Source organism: Somniosus microcephalus, chromosome 4, assembly GCF_052327205.1.
Source record: "Somniosus microcephalus isolate GS21.2 chromosome 4, FLI_Smic_1.0, whole genome shotgun sequence".
NCBI classification, from domain to species: domain Eukaryota; kingdom Metazoa; phylum Chordata; class Chondrichthyes; order Squaliformes; family Somniosidae; genus Somniosus; species Somniosus microcephalus.
Window position 1 is genome coordinate 256544595 of NC_140990.1, and position 25472 is coordinate 256570066.

The 25472-nt window shown below is 45.2% G+C and overlaps 1 protein-coding gene across 7 annotated transcripts in view; it reads right to left on the reverse strand.

The window, feature by feature from the left end:
* Positions 1–25472, reverse strand: part of kalrna (kalirin RhoGEF kinase a) — a 1017450-nt gene that overhangs the window by 536646 nt on the left and 455332 nt on the right. For all 7 annotated transcript variants that reach the window (XM_085986273.1, XM_085986275.1, XM_085986274.1 and 4 more), the window contains exons 8-9: positions 14753–14884; positions 9885–10115 (exon numbers count right to left, since the gene is read on the reverse strand). In XM_085986273.1, the coding sequence (XP_085842399.1) occupies positions 9885–10115; positions 14753–14884 (363 nt within the window). The remainder of the gene's footprint in view (positions 1–9884; positions 10116–14752; positions 14885–25472) is intronic.

Consider the following 25472-nt stretch of genomic DNA (forward strand, 5'->3'; position numbering starts at 1 on the left):
CCATTTCACCAAGGATCGAGCAAGTGTCACGGCACGAGCGGTTGGATTAGCTCATCTGGCAGGCTTTCCAAGGGTGCAGGGCATAGTTGACTGCACACATGTGGCCCTTAAGGCACCCCATCGCAATCCAGGTATTTTTGTCAATTGCAAGGGCTTCCACTCCCTTAACGTTCAGCTGGTGTGTGACCACAAGAAGGAAATTTTGCATGTTTGTGCCAAGTACCCTGGCAGTTGCCATGACTCCTTCATACTGCGCCAGTCTAGTGTGCCTCCACTATTCAGTCCGCCAGACCAACTTAACGGATGCCTACTTGGAGACAAGGGTTATTCCCTGAGGACGTGGCTAATGACGCCATTGAGGAGACCACCCAACGAAGCTGAGGAGAGCTACAACTCCAGCCACATGTCCACCAGAGCCATAATCGAGCAAACCATCGGTTTGCTGAAGATGCGCTTCAGATGCCTGGATAGATCAGGTGGAGCCCTGCAGTACTCAGCAGCCAGGGTCTCCAGAATCGTCGCGGTTTGCTGTGCACTTCACAACATGGCACATCTTCGTAGCTTGCAGATTCCTGAGGACCAAGTGGCTCCTCACATATCCTCCTCAGATGAGGAGGAGGAGGAGGAGGAGTGCAAAAACGAACATCCTGCAGATGGCCATCAACCAGCGGTAGCATTATGTGAGAACATTGCTGCCCGGGATGCAAGGAACGCACTCATCCTGGCCAGATTTGCTTAGCCTAGTCAATCAAACACTTTTGCCTCGCAGCTTCTTACCAGAGCATTGACAATGGCCAAGAACCAGAGGATTCCTATCACTCTGACCACCATACCGACAGTTGCAAGTATGCCTAAGCCCTCAATGTGGAAGTCCCAATAGCGAAATGACAGACGATACAACTGCAACATTTGCCATCAGAAATTTTATGTACAACAACGAAGTGATGGCATTTTTACAGTAAACACAAAATTGCACCCAAATGACTACCCTTGTGACTATTTGTGCAGAATTTTCCTCTTACGTTTGCTCCTAAGTGGTGCCTCCCCTGTGGCTTCAGCAGATGTGGAGGCCCCTTGCTCACTTTGCTGCTGCTCCTGTCGACACCTTTGGCGGGCGTCCTCTGGGGTGGCGAGCCTGTGAGGACTCGTCGACAGTCTGCTGCTCCTGCGGCTGTGCAGGGGTTGAGATATCTATCTCACTTGGGTGTGGACTCCGGTGGGGCTTTGACCGAGGGCTCTGCAGTGGCATGGAAGTGTGAGCGCTTGGAGAGGAGCCCCCACTTCCTTGAGGTCTGCCACCAACCTCCCTCTCATGGGTCAGGTCCCCCTCAGCACCTGCAAGTGGCTGGATAGCACCTTGCTGCACATCAGGGGGGCCATGGGGACCCATATCTGCAATGGCAGTCCTACTCAGAAGGACTTCCATGAAGGTCTGGTTTCTCTGTACAATAGATGCCCATCGCTCCTCAAGAGATGTCATTCTATTCTGAAAAATGACCATGTTTTCCATACCCTGGCAACTAAGCTCCTCCATGGCCGTAGCCATCCTTTCCTCTACTGTAGCCATCCTCTCCTCTATGGTAGCCATCCTTTCCACGGAAGTTGCCATCCTTTCCGTGGTGATGCGTTCAGGCGCCAATGACTCCACAGGTCATGTTCGCTATGGACTCCTCCATTCGCTCCACACTCGCAGCAACCCTAGAGACAAAACCTGCCAGAGACTCCTGCATCTGTGCCTGGAGTTCCATCACCGCTGATCTCATGGATGGACCCAGAGGCAGAGGGTTGACATGCTGCTGAGCCGAGGTGGGAGAGTCCTGCGCCCTCCGACTAGGACTCTCCATTGCTGTCCCTGTCTCCACAATCTGCTGATGCTCACTTGTGAACTGTGAGGTGACAACAGTACTCTATGTCCCGAAGATCCCACCGAGGTGTGAGTGTCTGCGCTGATGCTGTGTGCGCAGATTTCTGGTGACGCTGCGCCCTCAGAGGTTGCAGCTTCCTCTGAGGAGTCTGGCTGCTCAGCCTCTTCTTCCTGGCTAGGGGGGACGGATGCTTGTGATGGTCCTGTGGGGGAGTAAAGGAGAGAGTCAGAGATGTGATGCCAAGGCTACATGCACATTGCTTTTTGCAGATGCTCATAAGTCCATCTGTTAGAGCTTCACAATCATTATCAGCGACTCATGCAATGTCAAAGAGAGAGATGGGAAACTTTTCTGTCACCAGCTTGCTGTGGTGCACCCGTCTGTCCGTCCCCCACATGCGCATCATCCTCCAGTCCCACTATTTCGAGTGCTGCCTCCTCCCAGGGGGTCAGGTGGACTATTGAGGCTGTCCCTCCTCCTGTCCTCGCTCGCTCTCTTTTGTTGTGAGCTCCCTTTTCCTGCAATGAGGGAGACAAGTGGAGGTTGAGTGAGAATGAAGGAGTGAGTGTAGAGATTGCATAGCATAGATACTTAGAAGGAGACAAAGATGGAGTGAGGTTGCAAGACCAAGGGCCCTCCCTGCGTGTTGTCAGTTGTTTTCATAGCATCAGAGTGATAGGGAGTGTGAGGGCTGCATAGTCGAATAGTTATGTGAATGTGAGCATAGAGAGAGAGGGAATGGGTAAGGGTGCATGGATGCCAGTGTCAAGTGGGGTGTGGAGGAAGAGATTGCTAAAGCTGAGTGCTGGTGAGGAAAGGCAATGGGGGTCAGATTGAGGGTGATGGGAAATTCATACTCACTTTTCCAGTGCACTGAAGGTCATGAAATCTTTTCCGGCACTGAATCCAGGTTCGCCGTGTGACTCCCAAGGAGTTGATCTCCTCAGCCACCTGCATCCACACTGCCTTAGTCTGCTTGGGAGGCCTCTTCCTCCCGGAGGAAGGGAAGAGCACCTCCCTGTTGGCCCTAGTCCCATCCACCAGGGCCACCTCGTCGAAAGGAGGCGCTGATCTGGGCCTCCCGCTTGTCATCTTTCCTGCAGGTCCCTCTTACACCAAATGGAGAAAGCTTGGAAGCCTGCAGAAGAAGCAAGGCTTGCTGTTGATCTTAAATGCAGCAGCAATGATGATGTCATCGGAGGCGACTTTCAGTCATGAAAAACCCATTTACCAAGGGTTCCCACACGTTGGAAATCAATTGGACAATTAAGTTAAAATTGCATCAATCTCCCACAGTCATTTAGATTCGGGTAGATAACACGAAATGCGGATAACACGACACCATCCCGCACCTGAGTTAAAATCCTGCCCGTAGTGTCAGACTGTACACTTTACCAAATTGTTCTAGAAATTAAATTGAAATTACTCTCCTATTGGCGTTACATTAAATAGTGCTGTCCCAAATTCAGTAGTTCATAAAAATTCACATCAGTGTCCATGGTGGCTATATTAACCTGTATAACAGTCAAAGTGAAAATTTAAAAAAAGTTACTGAGCGTGAGTACTTTGTAATGATTTAACGATTGTAACAAAGTAATTATTTTATACCATATAAATTAAAAAGGAAGATGATTTAACGAGTGTAGAAAATCTGTGTTCACCAAAGCCTTGTTCAAATCTTAGAATCAGCAAAGCTCATGGGGACAAGCATATGCACATATTAAAGGGAAAAGATATTACACTTTGTTGCTGTTTCTATTATTTTGTCCAAGCTGTTCTGTCAGCATTTTATCTTACATCACAGGCGCTCTTTAACAGCAGGCTGGCTAATTAAATAACATCCTCACTGCATTCCTCAGTTAGTCCATATGGTGATATGGGAAGTTTACACAGTATGCCTGGAATGTGACAATTTGGTCCTGATGGAGCCTTCGAACTACACTTTGTGTACTCTGTTTTGTCTGGCTAGCTGGATTCCCTGTCGACAAAAATTGGATTATGGATCTCCTGTAGAGAATTACTAATCTTTGGATTTAATAAAAAAATCAGTGAGGCAGTATTTGGGTTGGTAAATGAAAAACAAACCTTTACATTTAGAGCCCTATCTAACACGTGCACTCTAGAGAATATTAATGATTTTTGAGTAACTTTCCATAGCAATTCCAGGGGAATGATAACAGCACAAGGTCATTCACCTGCTGTTTAGTAGATCCTGAAGACTCCTGGTCAAAGCATCCCCTCCAGAGAACAAGTAGGACTTTACCGTATATGCTTAAGTAACCATGACTTACTGAAAGAAACCTGTATTGACTGATGCCTTGCTGACAGAACTCCAGCATCTAATGTTAGCAATTCACCCCCTTTTTTTTACTGAGCAATACTAAACTCCACTTTCATCAAAGCACGGGGATCCAGAGCCCCAATTTACTCTGGGGTGAACGGACACAAAAGGTTGGGAAACAGAACTAATACCCTATTTTCAGTAGTATGCCCTGATGGGTTTCACTGCAAGATACTTAATAGTTAGTGTCACAGCATCAAATCTTTCAAGTCAGGAGCATAGATAGGTTCTGGAATGAAGCAGCAGTACTTACCAACCCGGGCTGATTTGCCACTCCAACAGATAGAAATGTAGACATTTGCTTACACTGTGAGCAGAAATTTTCTGGGATGTCAGTGGGCGGGATCGGTGGTGGGTCAGGTGGGAAAGTTTTTTTTTGACAGCGGGTCAGGACCCCGCTGTCAACCTGCCGCCATGCGCCTTTCCCAATGTCGGGTCTGTCAGCGCTGAGCAGACCCGACAGACAGCGGCGGGGGACCCAATTAAGCTCATTATTGCCTTGTTGACAGATCATTAACAGGCTTTTTTAACTTACCTTTTCACTTTAACTTCATGGCCACAGGAACCACACTGTTCAGGGACTACAGCTGTCAACCTGAGGTGGGAGTTCAGTGGCCATTGCTCCAGCTGATTCCTTGAAAGTTTCAAATCTACAGTAAATACTCCCACCTGACATCTCTTCACTTTCCCCAGCCACAAGCTTTTTCTCAGTCCACTTCCAGCACAGATTCTGCAGGTTTTCCACTTTCCACTCTCTATCCAGTATGACCTCTTTGGAAGAACTCTCTCACCATTGACAGAATGCTACTATCATCTGTACTTCATCTGCCATCTATTCCATCAACATGGGTGCCGTTTATACTGTCTCACCTTGGTCCTCAGAATCCGAGCATGATCAGCCCCAACACGAGCAGCACCAGGCACACCAGCAGCACCATCAACAAACCAATCTTCTCTGCAATCATCTGATGCTGCACAGGACAGAGGGCATCAGCCCCCGAGCACATTGCTGCCGGGGATAGCCTCACCATGGCCAGATTTACTTCACTTGATGCTGTACACCCTGGCTGCCACATGATGCGCCAGGTTGACACCACCCCACACCAACACCATAAAGCATTCCTACAATGTCCAAGCCATTCCTTTCACACTCACCACCATTGCAGGGGTTACCGTTAGGTCTCACCATTTACTGCAACTCACTAAGCCACTTCCAAAGGTGCACACAAATCTGTCCAAGAACGCAAAGTGTTGAAAATAAAGGTTTCAACGTTTGACACCACATTAACAGAAACTTTACATGAACATTGCATAAAACACCCAAGTGCCTACCCTTGTGTGTTGTTAGTTGGTATGATTGCATGAGGATGAGGGTGAGTGTGAGGGGTGGCTAGTGAGATGGGGATGTGATAATGTAGATAGAGAGGGATGAGTGGAGGTGCAAGGTAAGTTGGTGTGAGTAAGGATGTACAGGAGTAGGGTAGGGAAGGCAGAGTGATGGGGATGTGATGAGAGGCACAGCAGGGTAAAGGTGAGTGTGGTGTTGTACTAACGTTTCGTGATCTAATGAGACCATTGAAATTTTTCTGCCACTGCACCCAGGTCCTCCTGACCACATCCCTGCTTGTGCTCTCCTATGCAATGTGCAACCAGGCTGTCTTGGTCTCCTGGGGAGGGCTCTTCTGCCCATCGGAAGGGAAGAGAACCTTCCTGCGTGTTCTGACTCCCTCCATAAGCATATGGAGGGAGTCATGGGAGAGCCTGGGTGCAGCCTTGCACCTCTGTGCAGTCATTGTGAGTGTTTGCAGCACCTCAATGCTGTAGAACATTGACAGCACAAAGTAAAAAAAAAAGTTGGCCATGGCCCCTTTAAGGAAACCGGCTGATGACATGTCATCAAATGATGTCATCAAATGATGTCACTTAACAAGCCCTATCAACGGAAAATCATTTCACAGAGCGGGCTGGAGCCAGCAGCGGGGTTAGAACCCGCCACCGACATCACCAGCCGAGGTAAGAAAAATCGCGGCCTGTGTATGCCTGGCTATGCTGCTGAACTCTGGCGAACACCAGAATCACTGGTGCTGTCTTTGGAGCTCTCCTTTCTGTGGGCTCCCCATCCCCTGAGGCATTTAGCAACTCTGGACACCAGGGACATAAAGGTATCCCTTGTGCTCCATGATGTTTGGACGCCCATTCCCACTTCAATTGCAATTTCTGATGGGTGAAAAAAGGGGCTGGACCCAGTATATTAGGTCCTATCCTAAATTCTGCTCAAACGTACTCAAATTACATGGCTTTACCACCCCAGCCCCTTGGAATTTTTGGGCCTAGTAGTACAATAATTCAAAACCTATATTCACTGGCATTATTTAGCATGACTACTAAGCAGTTAAAACTCATCCTAGTTGTGGTACAGTGACAATAAGCCTTTGGACTCTCACAGGCTACCCATGCTGTATAATTATGTAATTACTGCTTTCATTACAGCATTAACCAGTACCATTAATTTGCTGGATTAACCACAGCGCAGGCAATCCTCAAGTTCTCCATAAAATTAAATGTTATTTTTAATTGGAATTTCTTAAGAAGATAGTATCCAAAATGGTCAGTCAGAGGACAAAATCCATAAAATACTCAATTCAAGATATTGGTTGGATTAATAAGAATTCTGAAAGCAAATGTCCCCAGCTTCTATAAAATGCTTCATTCATTTCTTTTATTACAAAGGTTTTAATAACATAAACCAATCAGAATCTGAGACGATAAACTTATCATTGAAATGCTTTGTCTTGCATAACTTATGAAATGAGCTAATATTACCTTCAGTTTTCTGGCAATCAATTTCTCATTTCTGCTCTCAAATGGTAACATGGCTACTGAAATTCAACTTCTGAAATCATGCCTGATTTGTCAATTAACTGTTGACAGAGGCTAAAGCAAAACACTAATCTTTCAAGCAAGCATGAAAGGTCATCGACCTGAAACGTTAACTCTGTTTCTCTCTCCACAGATGCTACCTGACCCGCTGAGTATTTCCAGCATTTCCTGTTTTTTTATTGCATTCCTCAGACACTGGCCCTGAATTTCTGTCTGATTCTCCTGTTGCAACTTTCAGCAGGAAATCAGCAGGGAAATACTTGTTTTTAGTAATTTATGTTTTTTTTCCTGGGGGTTTAACACCTATCTCCCAGCAGAGAACCCCCATCGGATTATTCCAGTCAGTTATATGCACTGGATGTAGCAATTACAAAATGCTAGTTGTCTGATGAATCACAGGGTTTCCAAACAATATGAAAGCTTTATTAGTTTTGTTCTGAACCACAAAAATATACGACTTTAAAACAAAATATTTATTTTTAAATAAATGTGAGAAAGAAAGAAATTGCTTTTATATAGCACCTTTCATGACTTTAGGATGTCCCAAAGTGCTTCGCAGGCAACAAAGTAACTTGCGGCTTTCAATCTCCATCATCAACTAAAAGGCCCCTATATCATCGGCCTGCAGCTGCGCTTAAATTATATGCATTTTTCCAGGTGCAATGCCCAGCCAGGGATTAGCCCTGTGCCAGGGTATCCTTCAGCCATGTTAATGGCCCATGATAGGAAATAGTAGCGCTCCTGTGCCTGGACAGGAATAGCGTACCCTAGGTGCACTGCTCCTGTCCAACTCTGAGACATGGATGGGGATGGGGCCAGGAAAATCAGCCTAATTCTCTTTTGTCAGTTCGCTGTCTGATACCCATGAAAACCAAATAACTTAAGCGTCTCCAAACAAATCCAAAAAAGTATCTCTCTCTCTGCATGACACGGAGTGCACACATTCGCCCTGTAGAAACACAGCAAAAACAGAAGTTTCTGGAGTGGGAGCTTCAGACGGTAGTAACACTGCTGAGAGATGGGGAGCAGGCAGTGGTGTAGAAAAGATGGATGACCATCCGAGGGACAGGAAAGGCAGGAAGGAAAGATCAGAACAGGAGTGCCCTGATCAGCTTACGCTCTCAAACAGATTTAAAGCTGTAGTCTCCCGTGGGGAAAATAAGGACTCTGGGCAGAGCCATCAAATAAATATCAATGGCACCAACAAACAAAAGCTGGTCAAGGGATGGGCATGGAGATTAGCAAAACAGCTAGTGATAGGGGACTCAATAGTTTGAAAGGTTGACAGTCCTGGACACTGTTGCCTCCCAGTTGCCAGGATAAGGGACATATGTGTAGACTTAAAAAGATTTTGCAAAGGGAGAGAGAGCAGCCAGTTACTGCGGTCCATGTGGGTGCCAATGATGTCGGTAAAGAAAGGCCTGAAGTACTGAAAAATGAATTTAGCAGACTCGAAAACAAGTTTAGGTGCAGGGCTTCACAGGTGGTGTTCTTAGAATTACTTCCCCAACCATGTACTAAAATAAGGAAAGACAGGAAGATTAGCTAGGCTAAATGTGCAGTGTCAGGAAGTGGGATTCTACTTTGTTAGGCATTGGCACTAGTCCTGGGACAGATGGAAGCTACTCTGCAAGGATGAGCTACAACGGAACAAAGAGTATTGGCAAAATGATTAAATATGGAAGAGACAAGATATTTCCACTGGAAGTGGGGCTGGGAAAATAAAACCAACCAGAAGAATCTAATAGTGAAGAGAGAAATATATAAGGATAATATTCATGCAGGAATCAATTTTAGCAAGGGGGATATGGAGTAGAGGAATAAAAACAAATGGGATAAGATTGCAGCAAAAGTAGCAGGTAACTTAAAGACAAAAAAAATCATGGGAAAAGGAATCATGTTGAGAAAAACAAAAAAAGTTAAAATATGCAGAGTGTGGTAAATAAATTGGGGGAACTGGAAGCAATTATTTTACAAGAAGATCTAAATGTAATATGAACAGAAACCTTGCTGCAAACTCAACAAGAGTTTTTTTCTTTGAGCACTTTTCTTCTTTTTAATTGGTTATGTTCTGCTTTTGTTATTCATCAATCATACTGCAAAAAACCTTTCTCCCCAGTTTCGATCTTCCCTTCAATCACATTCCACCACTAAAATCTCCAAGATGTAATTGCAATGATATTTCTTCACTCACCTTACTATATGCCATAAAATTAAAACAACAATTCACAAAAACAACCCAGCTGTCATTATACATCATTTACTAAACATGAAATAATCATCATACCCTTTGACATTTGGTTTTATGCCATACTTTGACTATGCCTCTTGTATCCCTCTATGGCCTCACTCCTCCCTATCTCTGTAACCTCCTCCAGCCCTACAACCCACCAAGATCTCTGCACTCCTCCAATTTTAGCCTCTTGCGCATCCTGATTTTCATCGCTCCACCACTGGCAGCCGTGCCTTCAGCTGTCTAGGTCCTAAGCTCTGGAATTACCACCTTTCTATCTTTATCTCCTCCTTTAAGATGCTCCTTCAAACCTACCTATTTGACCAAGCTTTTGGTCACCTTTTCTAATATCTCCTATGTGGTTTGGTGTCAAACTTTATCTGATGACTTTCCTGTGAAGTGCCTTGGGGTGTTTTACTATGTTAAAGGCACTATATAAATGCAAGTTGTTGATGTTATATATCATAGAATAATAAATCTTTCTAAGCACAGAGTTTAAGAGATCATCTACTGGTGAAGCAAAAGGTGTTTTACTCTTCAACGATCTGATAATTCAAATCTTTACCTGTTGAACATCTTGCTGGAAAACACACAGCTGAAGTCGTTGATGCAGTCGGACTTTGCGATGTTGCCAGATACTTTCAAGCCTTCGCTGGTGATGCAACACTTCATGTACAATGTCTAAGACTCGATGAACTGCATTGGAGTAGTTTGCAGTTGCAGTGAGTGAGTCAGAATTCCCCGGACTTAAAGGTCGTTGCAGTACATCTAGAAGAGCTTTGCCATCCTGACTCACCTGTAATAAATGGAAACATCTGAGTTGTATCAAATTACAAGAGGATGTGAGTATAAGAGTAAAGACATCTTACTGCAGTTATATAGAAACATAGAAATATAGAAGATAGGAGCAGGAGTAGGCCATTCGGCCCCTCGAGCCTGCTCGGCCATTCAATGCGATCATGGCTGATCATTCAAATTCAGTATCCTGTCCCTGCTTTCTCCCCATATCCCTTGATCCCTTTAGCCTTAAGAAATATATCCAACTCCTTGAATATATTTAATGAATTGGCCTCTACTGCCTTCTGTGGTAGAGAATTCCACAGGTTCACCACTCTCTGGGTGAAGAAATTCCTCCTCATCTCTATCCTAAATGGCTTACCCCTTATCCTTCGACTGTGACCGCTTGGTCTGGACTCCCCGGCCATCGGGAACATCCTTCCTGCATCTAGTCTGTCTAGTCCTGTTAGAATTTTATAGGTTTCAATGAGATCCCCTCTCATTCTTCTAAACTCCAGCGAGTACAAGCCCAATCGACCCAATCTCTCCTCATACGTCATTCCTGCCATCCCAGGTATCAGCCTGGTGAACCTTCGCTGCACTCCTTCCATGGCAAGAACATCCTTCCACAGATAAGGCGACCAAAACTGCACACAATACTCAAGATGTGGTCTCACCAAGGCCCTGTACAACTGCAGCAAGACATCCTTGTTCCTGTACTCAAACCCTCTCGCTACGAAAGCCAACAACCTTCTTAACCACCTGCTGCACCTGCATGCTTACCTTCAGCGACTGGTGCACAAGGATGCCCAGGTCTCGTTGTACTTCCCCTTCTCCCAATCTATTGCCATTCAGATAATAATCTGCCTTCTTGTTTTTGACACCAAAGTGGATAACCTCGCATTTATCCACGTTATATTGCATCTGCCATGCTTCTGCCCAATCACCCAACCTGTCCAAATCATACTGGAGTTTCTCAGCATCCTCCTCACAGCACACACACCCATCCAGCTTTGTGTCGTCTGCAAACGTGGAGATATTACATCTAGTTCCCTCGTCTAGATCATTAATATATATTGTGAATAGCTGGGGTCCAAGGACCGATCCCTGCAGTACCCTACTAGTCACTGCCTGCCACTCAGAAAAAGAGCCGTTTATTCCAACTCTTTGCTTTCTGTCTGCCAACCAGTTCTCTATCCAAGTCAATACCTTGCCCCCAATCCCATGTGCCTTAATTTTACACACTAATCTCTTATGCGGGACCTTATCGAAAGCCTTTTGAAAGTCCAAATACACCACATCCACTGGTTCTCCCTTATCTATTTTACCAGTTACATCCTGAAAAAATTCCAGTAGATTAGTCAAGCACGACTTACTTTTTGTAAATCCATGTTGACTTTGTCCGATCCAGTCACAGTTTTCCAAGTGCTCTGCTATTACATCTTTTATAATGGACTCTAGCATTTTCCCCACTACCGATGTCAGGCGTTTTCTCTCTACCACCTTTTTTGAACAGTGGGGTAACATTAGCTACCCGCCAATCCATGGGTACTGTTCCAGAGTCTATCGAATTTTGGAAGATGACCAGCAATGCATCTACTATTTCTAGGGCCACTTCCTTAAGTACCCTAGGATGTAGATTATCAGGCCCTGGGGATTTATCGGCCTTCAATCCCGTCAATTTCTCTAACACCATTTCCCTACAAATACTGATTTCTATCAGTTCCTCCCTTTCATTAGACCCTATGTTCCCCGACATCTCTGGGGGTTTATTTGTGTCCTCCTTTGTGAAGACAGAACCAAAATATGTATTTAATTGGTCTGCCATTTCTTTGTTCCCCATTATAAATTCCCCTGATTCTGACTGCAAGGGACCTACGCTTGACTTCACCAGTCTTTTTCTCTTCACATATCTATAAAAGCTTTTACAGTCAGTTTTTATGTTCCCTGCAAGCTTACTCTCATACTCTATTTCCCCCCTCTTAATTAATCCCTTTGTCCTCCTTTGTTGATTCCTAAACTGCTCCAATCCTCAGGTTTACTGCTTTTTTTGGCCAATTTATATGTCCTCTCCTTGGATCTTATGCTATCTCTAATTTCCCTTGTTAGCCACGGTTGAGTCACCTTTTTTGTTTTATTTTTATGCCAAGCAGGGATGAACAAATTCTGTAGTTCATCCATGCGATCTTTGAATGTTTGCCATTGCCTATCCACCGTCAACCCTTTGAGTGACATTCCCCAATTAATCCTACCCAACTCGCGCCTCATACCACTGTAGTTTCCTTTATTTAAATTCAGGACCCTAGTCTCTGAGTCAAGTACTTCACTCTCCATCTTAATGAAGAATTCTATCATATTATGATCGCTCCGACCCAAGGGGCCTCGCACAACAAGATTGCTAATTAATCCTTTCTCATTGCATAATACCCAGTCTAAGATGGCCTGATCTCTAGTTGGTTCCTCGACATATTGGTCCAGGAAACCATCCCGTATACACTCCAGGAATTCCTGTTTGGAGGTCTATATACCACTCCCACTAACGTTTTCTGCCCCTTGGTATTTCTCAGTTCTACCCATACAGATTCCACATCATCAGAGCTGATATCCTTCCTTACAATTGTGTTAATCCCCTCTTTAACCAGCAATGCTACCCCACATCCTTTTCCTTTTTGCCTATCTTTCCTGAATATTGAATACCCCTGGATGTTGAGTTCCCAGCCTTGGCCACCCTGGAGCCATGTTTCCGTAATCCCAATCATTTCATATTCGTTTACCTCTATTTGCGCAGCTAATTCATCCACCTTATTACGAATGCTCCTCACATTAAGACACAAAGCCTTCAGGCTTGTTTTTTTAACGCTCTTAGATCTTTTAGAATTATTATTTACTGTGGCCATGTTTGATTTAAACCCTTGATTTCTCTGTCTGCCACTTTTGTTTTTCTCCTTCCTGTCTTCTGTTTTTATCCTTGTTTCCCTTTCCTCTGTCTCCCTGCTCAGGTTTCCAACCCCCTGCCATTTTAGTTTAAACCCTCCCCAAGAGCACTAGCAAACACTCCCCCTAGGACATCGGTCCCGGCCCTGCCCAGGTGCAAACCGTCCGTTTTGTACTAGTCCCACTTCCTCCAGAACCAGTTCCAATGTCCCAGGAATTTGAATCCCTCCCCCTTGCACCATTCCTCTAGCTACGTATTCATCTGAAATATCCTTCTATTTCTACTCTGACTAGCATGTGGCACTGGTAGCAATCCTGAGATTACTACCTTTGAGATCCTATTTTTTAATTTCCCTCCTAACTCCCTATATTCAGCTTTTAGGACCTCATCCCGGTTTTTACCTATATCGTTGGTACCTATATGCACCACGACAACTGGCTGTTCACCCTCCCCTTCCAAAATGTTCTGCAGCCGCTCTGAGACGTCCTTGACCCTTGCACCAGGGAGGCAACACACCATCCTGGAGTCTCTGAGACCACACCTGGAGTATTGTGTACAGTTTTTGTCTCCTTACCTAAGGAAGGATATATTTGCCATAGAGGGAGTGCAATGAAGATTCACCACACTAGTTCCTGGGATGGGGGGATTGTCCTATGAGGAGAGATTGAGTAGACTAGGCCTATATTCTCTAGAGTTTAGAAGAATGAGAGGTGATCTCATTGAAACATACAAAGTTTTTACAGGGCTTGACAGGGTAGATGCAGGGAGGATGTTTCCCCTGGCTGGGGAGTCTAGAACCAGGGGTCACAGTCTCAGAATAAGGGGTTGGCCATTTAGGACTGCGATGAGGAGAAATTTCTTCACTCAGAAGGTGGTGATTCTTTTGAATTCTCAATCCCAGAGGGCTGTGGAGGCTCAGTCGTTGAGTATATTCAACACAGAAATTGATAGATTTTTGAGTATTAAGGGAATCAAGGAATATGGGGATAATGCAGGAAAGGGTAGGGTTGAGGTAGAAGATCAGCCATGATCTTATTGAATGGCGGAGCGGGCTTGAAGAGCCAAATGGCCTACTCCTGCTCCTATTTCTTATGTTCTTAAATGTGAGACACCAAACTAAGGAAATGGTCCTGGCACTAATAATAATCATTCATGATTCAATTAAATTCTACCAGGTTCCTTCAATGTTTCTCCCTTTTGCACTGCCAAATATTTGTTTCCCAGGTATGCCACTTTCAACTGAGTCTATGTTAGCTACGACCATTACCTCTGCCTGACTCAAACTGTCATGCTCAAAATGGCTGCCTGATGCTGTCTCACAGCCTTGGAATGCCTTTCCACCAATAAAACAAGGTGACAAATATTACCAATGATTCGGATACAAATTTGCAAGTGCAACAGGACCATAAAAATGGGATCCTTATGAATTATGTAGCACAAAAATTGCAAACATTTCAGATGACTTGAGTAGTTATTTTATATTGGATATTGATTGAATTATCATGCAGGATTCTCAGATGTCAGGTCAGAATTGTCAAGGGAAAAGGTTAGAGAGTAACTGATTGAGAATTGCTCTGAAAATCAAAGAAACTGAGAAACTTAAAAAAAGAGGATACAATAAAATAAAAAGAAAGCAAATTACAATGAGAAGAATGACAGGGCAAAGAAAGAAGTCTGATGACTGTGTGCACTTTCCTCAAGCGTGTGGATCGCCTCTTTACCTCTGCATATGCCTGTGTGATCTGTTCATACAGCGTTTGATGGTGGTGAATGGCAATCTCCAAATCTTGCATTTCAGATGGAAGTCCTCCCTCAGCACAGGTTTTGCACCAAATATCGACGCTTGATAAATACTAAAACAAAATTGGAAACAGTCATTACAGTAATAATTATATTTTTCGGCTGAAAAAAAGTCACGCAGTGAAAAGAACCAAAGGGGAGATGAGGAGGATTTTATTTTACACGGCGAGTTGTTATGATCTGAAATGCACTGCCTGAAAGGGTGGTGGAAGTTGGTCCAATAGTAACTTTCAAAAGGGAAAGGAAACATTTTCAGAACGGTAGGGAAAGAGCAGGGGAGTGCGACTAATTGGATAGCTCTTTCAAAGAGCCTGCATAGTCATGATGGGCTGAATGGCCTCCTTCTGTGCTGTATGATACTATGGCCGGACTTTTGCCGGCGCTCAGGGGGCTGGTTTGGAGGCAGGACTTCTGGCAAAATCGCAAAGATTGACAGCAGGCCAGAAACCCACTGTCAACCCGCCTCCAATCAATTTTCCCAAGTGTCGGGTCCCCGATTTGCGCATGGACCCGACACCTAGCGGTGGGAAGAGGATTATAGCCAATAACTGCCTGTTAAAGGTTGTTAACAGGCAGTTAACAGGCTCTTTTTCAATTTTGACAATTCTGCTTCAGGCTTCCTGACATCTGGACACCACGCCAGGTAAGTGTGGCGTGTTGTGAGTCTGCTGTAATGTTTCTGCATTGATGACACCTGCAGAAGTGATGTGAAGGATCCAATGGTGCACTAGTGAGTTTCAGAGGTAAGAAATGTTGGGAAATTCATTTTTAATGCATTTACACTTTTCTGCAGATAATAAGTTTTGAATTGTATGTCTGGTCCCACCTCATTGGGAGAACCTCGCTCACCAGTGACAGATTGCTTCTGTAACCTCAGCTGAAGCTGCCATTTGTTCTAGCCTAAGGAGGGAGTCACTGGAGAGCCTGGGGGCAAGAGCTCGCCTTTGTACAGTGATTGTCAGTGTTTGCAGCACCTCAATGCTGTCAAACACTGAGAAATCAGCTGTCAAAAAAAAATTGTGCGTGGTCCCTTTAAGAAAACCGGCAGATGACGCATCATCAAATTACGTCATTTGACCGGCTTCGTCTTAATTGGCCGGCAAGCCCGCAGGCCATTTAAATTAAGCCCCCGCTCCTCTGGGGTAGGCAGCTTTTCCGCGCCTGAATTCAAGCAAGTTAAGACGGGGTACCGGAATCCATCAGGAACGCGGTGCGAAGCCCTCCATCCCCACTAAGTTTAACCCCTCATCAACACCATTCAGGGTGAAAATCAGGCATTTAATGTCTGCTTTGAGAAAAAATGTTATTCTCACCAAGCGTCTGACTGTAGACTTGGGGGGTAATTTTAACCCCAATAAATATTTGGATTGGGTGGGATGTTAAAATATTAAATATGTCAAACCCAAAGCCAGCCCACCTCAAACCTGCCCACTGCCAGTGTTAATGAAGGCGGAGCAAGGGTGAGGGCGGGGAGCATTTCAATATTTTAATGAGGCTGCGTGTCGAAGATTTGTTTTCTCTGTTCCAGCTTTAATACCAGCTGGCTGGGTTTCCCCGGCCTTGGGAAACCTGGCAACTGAAAAGAGGCGAGGACTGCTGGCTGGAAAAATGCCTTTCCAGCACTGCTTGTGGGTTAGGAGGAGCAGAAGTGTTTCCCCCCTGCCCTCAAAGATACCTTGTTAACCTCCCCAGCAATCGGACCCCCCGCCCCCCCCAGTGATCCGATGCCCTCCCAATGTCCTCCCCGGCCCGCAATCTCCTCCCACCTCCATGGCCCCACTACGATCTCCTCCACGGGGCCCCCCACAATATTTTCCCCACCCCCGATCTCTCCAGGCCCCCTGCAATCTTATCCCCTCCTCCCCCTGGTCTCTCCAGGACCCCCCATCGATGTCTCATCCTCCCCCAATCCATCCGGGCTCCCCATCGATGTCCCCCCCCGCAACTCCCGACATCTTCGAGCCTCCCATTGATGTCCCCTCCTCCCCCCCGGTCTCTCCGGGACCACTCATCAATGTCTCATCCTCCCCCAATCTCTCCGAGCCCCCCATCGATGTCCCCCCCGACTCCCGACATCTCCGAACCCCCCAAAAATTTCCTCTCCTTCCCCAATCCCTCCGGGCCTTGCATTGAAGTTCCACCCGACCCCCGATCTGTCCCCAGTTGCGGTCTGGTGCCACAGGCCTACCTGCTCGACAGCCTACCGGCCAGCCTCTCAATCTGGCTGGCTGCGCACAGGAAGCAGATTCCAAAAATGGTAATCAAAAAGTTAATTTCGGCAGGACCGGAGGGAAACCCGTTCTTCCAGGTTTCCCGACCGCTAAACTGCCCCCAACCGCCTCCCCCCCACCAATACCTTCCTGTACATTTTTAAATTTAGAACTTTTATTGCTTTTGAAAAATATATTTAATATAATTTTTTCTTTATTGGGTTGAGTGAAATATATGTGTTTTTGGTTTCATTCTTCTTGTCGTCTTTAAACGTTACATTACTCCTGTCTTGATGGCCCCTACACTGGGATCCTACTCATTTCCAGAAGTAGCTGAAAAGAAGTCCTATTCCCAGGCCTCTAGTATTGCTGCTCTCAAGCTAGCCACCAAGCCATGTGATAATGCAGTCACAGAGGGCTGGTTTTTCATGGGGAAGGCAGGTTGGGGGCTCTGATGCAGGCGGGAAACCTGGGAAAACGGGTTTCCCGCAGGCTCTACCGACTTTAACGGCAGGGCCTGATTTGCACCTGAAGCCTCTGTTTCCCACCCGCAGCCAGCCAGATGGAGAGTCTGGCAGGATCCTGGCGAGTAGGCCTGCGGCTCTAGGCCGCACAGAGGAGGGAGTGAGATATAGGGTGGAGGCCAGCACTGACCTCCAGAGGACTGGGGGGAGAGGACAAGGAAGATCGGAGCCTCCGTTGGATCGGGCGGGGGGGCGGAGGAAGATCGAGGACGGCCACAGGATCATCGGTGTGGGGGGAGGGAAGAGCAGATTGCGGCTGGCCACCGGAGGATCGGGGCTGGCCTGAGAATCATCGGTGGTGGGGCGGGAAGACGATCGTAGGCCCCGTGCTGGGGGGGGCGGGGCGGAGTCTCCGATCGGATGGGGGGGTATTTATGCTCGGCAGTGACCCTGGATCCAGAAGTTAGGTGTAAGTGCACTTACCTCCTGGATACAGCAGTCCTCGCCTTACTGTAACTGCCGTGTTTTACGAGGTGTGTAAAACCTCGATTTTTAACAATATAACTGCCCCACGCTCCAAACCCACCCTTTCTTAGGTTAAAATTCCCCCCAGAGACTCTCCTCTGAGGTATTTCTCCTCATGGGAAACTCCTATGCATGCTCACTGTCTCACTCTTCTCTCTTGACTTCTGCTCTACAAACAAAAAAAACTTCACAGAATATCACGTGACATGTAGAAATAATGTGCAGTTCTGCAGTTCATCTAATTATTATTGAAAATTTTAGGAACGCGTTCTAGACAACAGAGGCTTTAGTTTTTAAAATAATCTCAAAAATCTAAACATAGTGAGCTTATGGCCTCGATTTTAACTGACCAGTGGAGTCGGGATTGGAGGTGTGCGGGGGGTTAATGTCCCAAATTCGGGGGTCCCGACACCATCCCGCCCCAAACCCGCCTCCATGCCAGTTTCAAAGGAGGCGGGTACCCACCCCGCACTGGGACCCGCCTACCCAAGGCGGGAAGGGATTAGTGCCAATTAACTGCCTGTTAACAGGTAGTTAACAGGCAGTTTTTAGCCTAATCCCTATTTTAAAGCTTGAAGTGTGGGATTCCCGACGGCTCCGAACCACGCCAAGTTAGAGGAGTCGGGCCGTCGGGTTGAAGGACTTGGAGGGGTTGAGATGTCGGTGTTCAGGTGAGTGATGGGTGCATGAGTGCAAAGGTAAGTGTGTTTGGTGTGTCTACAGTGTGTAAAGAAGTTTAAATTACCTGTACTTACCTTTTTAGCCTTCCTTCCCCTAGGTTTCGGGAGTCCATCAACTAACCGGCACAGAAAACAGAACAGCTACAAACTGTCAAAAGTGACAGCCTGCAGCTTTCTGTGCTGGAGAGATTTCTAACTGAGTCTGTGTAGAAGGACTCAGGTTAGAAGTAAGACTGTCAGTGTTTGACAGCTTCAAACAGCTGTGAAACACTGATATTTCATCTGTCAAAACGTCTTGACAGATGAAATTTCAGTCTGTGACGTCACCTGTTGCCGGGTGGCCCTTAATTGGCCTGCTGAGCCCGCTGGGCGGGCTCAACAAGGTCAATCAAGTTAAAATCACGTGGATTGGCCGCATCTCGATGGAGGCGGGATTACAACCCCGAAAGTTGTAGTCCCGCCTCCTTCCCGACTTCTGAGTGAAAATCACCCCCTATATCTCTGATTTTTAAGCAGTTTAGGGCTGATTTTCCATGGACCTGGTTGTGGCTGGTGTTGTCAACAAGCCCTATATGTAGAGACAGAATGGAGGGAAAAATCGAGACAATAGGGCCGATTATAACTCTATTGCCTGGTGTAAATGGGGTGGCAGTGGTCTAAAATTGGCACTGGGTCACTTACCACCCACTTTACACTGCCGCTCCCACCGACATAATGGGTAAGGTCATCAGATGGGCGGCTGGAGTGCCCTCTTGTTTCAAATGGAAGGATACTTAAAATCGTGGTCCTATGATATCTATAGAACCCCGATTGCAATTTTGAGGCACAAATGGGCGCAATGTGCATCAAACATGTTGTGCCCATTTGTACCAGGCAGTGAGCAGCCTAACCAGTGGTCCTTTAAGGGACTGCTAGAGGCCACTCAAAAACGGCCAAGGACATGTCTAATTTGTTTTTTGGTGGAGTGCTCTTCCTGGGCCCATAAAAGAATTCTGGCCTGCTGCCAACCCGTCCAAGGACCCTCCCCGGATTGTCTTCTTCCCCCCTTATTGTCGGTAAGCTCAGCATGGGTGCCAGCTATCCATGGACAGCCACAGCTTGCTGGTAGAATGTAAATGAGGCCTGGGCTTCACCGGTAAGAATGGGCGGGCGGAAGTGCAATTTGTGGCCTCATCAGAGGGTGGGTGCCTTGGATGCACCCCAGTGGCTTGGGCAATTAGTTAAGTATCCTGTCCATTATTGACTGGCACACCAGTCTCCCACCTCGGCCAATGGCTGTACCTTAGGCTCATGGTCCTACAACTGCACCATACCTCCTCACTAAATGGTAAAGTTGTGCAACATGAAGCATTCAAGTATTATCTTAGAGACCTTGGTTGAGCTATGGAACAGGATTTCCACCGATCCTCCAACCAACAGAATCTGTTTGAGCATGCTGATGGTATATGCCACCAGAATGAGGCACGAGTCTCATTGCATTGTTGTTCTGCAGCTAATCATGGGTTTCTCAGCAGCCAAGGGTATTCTTGGTTCCCGAGGAGCTATCTATCCAGTCTCCCTTCTGTTTCAGATATTAATGGCATGGTGGACTGGCACAATATGAATGCATCAGCGTTAACTTGCATGATCCCATTCCAATGATCAGAGAAGACCTGGACATTAATAGAATGGAACCCTCTCCTGTTCATATAGGCCTATGGATTTGGTGTTGGGTCCCAGAAAGCCACCTAAGTGCCATTTAAGAGGGCCTTTTGGTAATCTTGCCACAAGGTATATTGTTGGACTTGCAAACTTTCCATAGGGAATATTGTGAAAATGTTTCCGCTAACAATCAAGTCTTCAGTCACTAGGTTGATGCATCAGTGCACAGCAAACTGAGAAATTTGATATGTGTCCCTGGTGGAACGATGTGGTGAATTTAGAAATTGAATGCTGTGGTCACCTTCACAGCCACAGATACAGCCATCCCTAGTAGAAGATATCAGCAGTTTGGCTCCAGGAAACAACATAACTTGCTGATGGCCACCTTGCTGAAGCGCCGGTGGTGATGGCAGATTTCCTACTCGTAAGTAGTTGTGCCAAGGTCTGCAGAGGATGCTTCTGGGGATAGAGGTGGGTGTGTACATAAATGCAGGACTGAGAACAATCAGCAGTGCTTTGTTACAGCATATGCCACAGCCATTTCCTTCCCCTAAATCCGAAGCAGATGACCTATCAGCAGCCAGGGATATACTAAAAATTGTGGATGACCCTGCCTCTGGAGATGCAGAAAGACAGTTGGGAGCAAAGTCTAGCTGCTGCATCGGAAAATTGAAGCCCTACTTTCAAACGCCAGGGCATCAAATCTACCATACACACTTTTATATATGGGCGAGCAGCGCTAGGGCAAGGAATACTTATTAAAACTTATCAAATTGTGTATGGCCATTATTATCATGGATTTGTACAGAATAATGAGGCTCTTGCTCACTTTTCACAAGGACTCCAAAAAAGTATACTTTTTATTCCCATAAGACTGGGAACACTGCAAAATGGGCATTGGGCATCTGCAGCTTAAATTACAGCACGCTCATTTCAACAACAGTAACAACTTGCATTTATATAGCACACTAGCTGGAGTGCCCGGCGGTGCTGAGGGAAATGAAGAAACCTGTGCAATGTTTATAAAACTGTTTATGAAACTGTTGGGATTGTCTGTGTGGGAAAGAGAGAGCGAGAGGGAAAGAGAGAGGGGGAAGGAGAGAGAGAGAAAGGGGGAAGGAGAGAGAGAGAGGGGGAAGGAAAGAGAGGGGGGGTGGTGATTATTCCTTGATTAGTAAAAGTATTGTGATTCGTTGTTTGTTAACTGCCTTGGGATATGTGTTGTAATCTTATTGGTAGTTGATGATCACATGATGTGTTGTGGCTACCTTAAATTCAGTCCTTTTCTAGCTTTAGTTGGGACTGGATGTGGAAAGATATGCTGCTGATTTTAAAGTTAATAAAGCCTAGCTTTGGAAGGCCAATCTATTCTTTATTTCAATTTATTAACTTTATGTTAGAATGGAGCGATATCTTCAACCAGAACGATTCAAGGCTGACCCCAATTCTGCTGGAGTGGATGATAAATGGAAACATTGGTATTGTACATTTAAAAACTTTTTGGGCGTGTTGGATCAAGAGGCTCTAAATAAGCTGAATATGCTGATCAACTACATTGACCCGGATGTATATAAATATATTTTTCACTGTAAAACTTATGAAGAGGCTATTTCTACATTGGAAAAGATTTTTGTTAAACCAAAGAATGAGGTATTTGCACGTCATCTTCTATCTGCCCGTAGGCAGCAGGTGGGAGAATCTTTGGATACTTATTTACAAGCACTTCGGTGCCTTAGTGTTGACTGTAATTATAAGGCTGTGACGGCTGAAGAATATAAGGACGAATCGGTACGGGATGCTTTTATTAATGGATTACTGTCTAGATCAATTCATCAGCGGTTGTTAGAAAATAAGACTCTGGATCTTAAAAGTGCTTTTGAGCAAGCTTCTACATTGGATGTGGCTCAGAGAAGTTCGGATTCTTATGCTCTTTTTAATCGGCCAGCGACTATGGTTTCGGCAGTTTCGGATGAAAAGGAATTATATGGACTTAATGGGAGTGGTTTACTAGATTTTGAAACAGTTTCTACTTCGGCGGCCGTTGCCTCTAGGATTCAGAAGTGTTATTTTTGTGGGAATATCCGGCACCCTCGTCTGAAGTGTCCTGCTTGGGAGGCTGTGTGTAGTAAATGCGGCAAGAGAGGTCATTATGCACGTGTGTGCAAATCATCAGGTTCAATTACCTTCCCTTCTCCTGGTGTGGGAGGGTCTTCCTCCACTACCTCTTCTGTGACTATTCAGCCTTTAAGTAGGGCGTTTATTGCATCAATTTCTGCTGCATTTGCTCATGGCCTAAACAAAGCTATAGTTACGGCTCAAGTTAATGGGTTGGAAGTGAAGGCCCTTATAGATACGGGCAGTACTGAGAGTTTTATAAGTCTTCAGTTTGCGAAGGAGAAGCACTTGAAAATTTCGCCTGTTACGTATCAGGTGTGTATGGCTCAGACGACCCTTACTTCACAAATAGCTGGTTGTTGCTTTGTGAAAATGGTTCTTCTAGGTAATACGTATACTGATATACGCCTATCTGTTTTGCCTAATCTCTGTGCGGATATTTTGATTGGACATGATGTGCTTCAGTTACACGAGTCTCTTAGTCTTTCATTTGGAGGGACTAAGCCACCTTTATCTATTTGTGGATTAACCTCTTTATCTATTCCTCCATTATCACTTTTTTCCAATTTGATGTCGGATTGTAAGCCAATTGCTACCAAGTCAAGAAGATATAGTAGTCAGGATAGAGAATTTATTAATTCTGAAGTTCAACATCTCTTATTGGAAGGAATCATTGAACCTAGTTGTTCGCCTTGGCGAGCACAGGTAGTTGTCACGACTAATGAGAGACACAAGAAACGAATGGTGATAGACTATTCCCAAACTATTAATAGGTATACTCAATTAGACACGTACCCTTTGCCTAAGATTGATGAGCTTATCAATAAAGTATCTCAGTATAAGGTTTTTAGCACTATTGATTTAAAGAGTGCTTATCATCAGATTCCTATTGTTAAGAAGGATCAACCATATACGGCCTTTGAGGCTGGTGGAAAGCTGTATCAGTTTTGCCGAATACCATTTGGTGTTACTAATGGTGTTGCTTGTTTTCAACGGGCAATGGATGCTTTTATAAGTGATAACTCCCTCTCTGACACCTTTTCATACTTAGATGACATCACAGTGTGTGGCAATTCAAGGGTGGAGCATGATTCTAATTTTAAAAGATTCCTTCAAGCTGCAGAAAAAGTTGGTTTAACTTTTAACAAAGAGAAATGTATCTTTTCGACTACTGAGGTAAATCTATTGGGGTATATTATTTCGGGAAATAAGATTAAACCAGATCCAGAACGTCTGCGACCATTGATCGATTTACCTTGTCCTACCAATTCTAAGGCTTTGCAACGAGTTGTTGGACTGTTTTCTTACTATTCTAATTGGATTGCAAATTTTTCACGGAAGAACCGGCCTCTTATTCGGGTTACGACATATCCTCTATCATGGGAGGCCAGGACATGTTTTGAGAATTTTAAAAAGGATATTTTAGGAGCAGTTGTGCATTCCATTGATGAACAGGTTCCCTTTGTGATTGAGACGGATGCTTCGGATTTTGCAGTTGGGGCTACTTTGAACCAAAATGGAAGACCTGTGGCCTTTTTCTCACGTACTTTGAATAATAGTGAAAAAAGACATTCCTCAATAGAAAAAGAGGCATACGCAATAGTAGAAGCATTGCGTAAATGGAGACATTATTTATCGGGGCGACATTTCACGTTGGTAACTGATCAAAAATCTGTGTCCTTTATGTTGGATGTTAAACATTTTGGAAAGATTAAAAATGATAAAATAATGAGATGGAGGATTGAGTTGGCATGTTACCATTTTGACATAGTTTATCGTCCGGGGAAGGATAATGTTGCTGCTGATGCACTGTCGAAGGCTTATTGTTCTGTGATTCACGGAGATACGCTTATTAATCTTCACAATGCCTTATGTCATCCTAGGGTTACGAGGATGATACACTTTGTACGCAGTAAGAACTTGCCTTTTTCAGTTGAAGACGTCAAGCGGATGACTTCATCATGTTCTATCTGTGCTCGGTGTAAACCGAATTTCTTTAAGCCTCAACGAGCTCATCTTATAAAGGCTACTTCTCTTTTTGAACGTTTGAGTGTCGATTTTAAGGGACATCTTCCTTCAACTACTCAAAACCGATATATATTTACTGTTGTGGACGAGTTTTCAAGGTTCCCTTTTGCTTTTCCTTGTGCAGATGTATCAGCTGCTACAGTTATTAAATGTTTGACTCAACTTTTTGTCATCTTTGGGATGCCTGCGTATATCCATTCGGATCAGGGAAGTTCTTTTATGTCTTCCCAGTTGAAGGAATACCTTCAGAGTCGGGGAATTTCTACTAGTAGAACTACCCCGTATAATCCCCAGGGTAATGGACAGTGCAAACGATACAATGGGGTGATCTGGAAGGCAGTTATGTTGGCGTTGACATCCCGGAACCTTAAGAATACACAGTGGGAAATGGTGCTGCCTGATGCCCTGCATTCCATTAGATCATTGCTTTCAACGGCTACTAATGTGACCCCCCATGAAAGGCTCTTTAACTATCCGCGGAGATCTACTACGGGATATTCGGTACCTTCATGGCTTACTATGCAGGGACCTGTGTTGCTTCGACGCCATGTTAGATTGTCAAAATATGACCCCTTGGTGGAGGAGGTGGAGCTGTTGGAGGCAAATTCCCAATATGCTCATATTCGATTCCAAGATGGGAAAGAAAGTACTGTTTCAATTAAAGACTTGGCTCCTTGTGGGGGCCAGCCCTCTTCTGAGGATATTAATAATGGTCATGATTTGGATAATGTGGATGCTGTTACAGATACTACGAATATTTCCAATCCGATTGCAGATAATCATACTTCTATTAGTCAGCCTTTGATAGATGTTTATGACCGTCCCAGTTCATCTTCTGATGGGATTTCTAATCCGGAAACCGTTGAGAATCGGGATATGGATAGCCTTCCTGTTGAAGATACTTCTGTGCCTTCTGGCGTGGGAGGGCAAGGAATTTCACCAAGGTTAAGAAGGTCGACACGAACAAGATATCCGGTC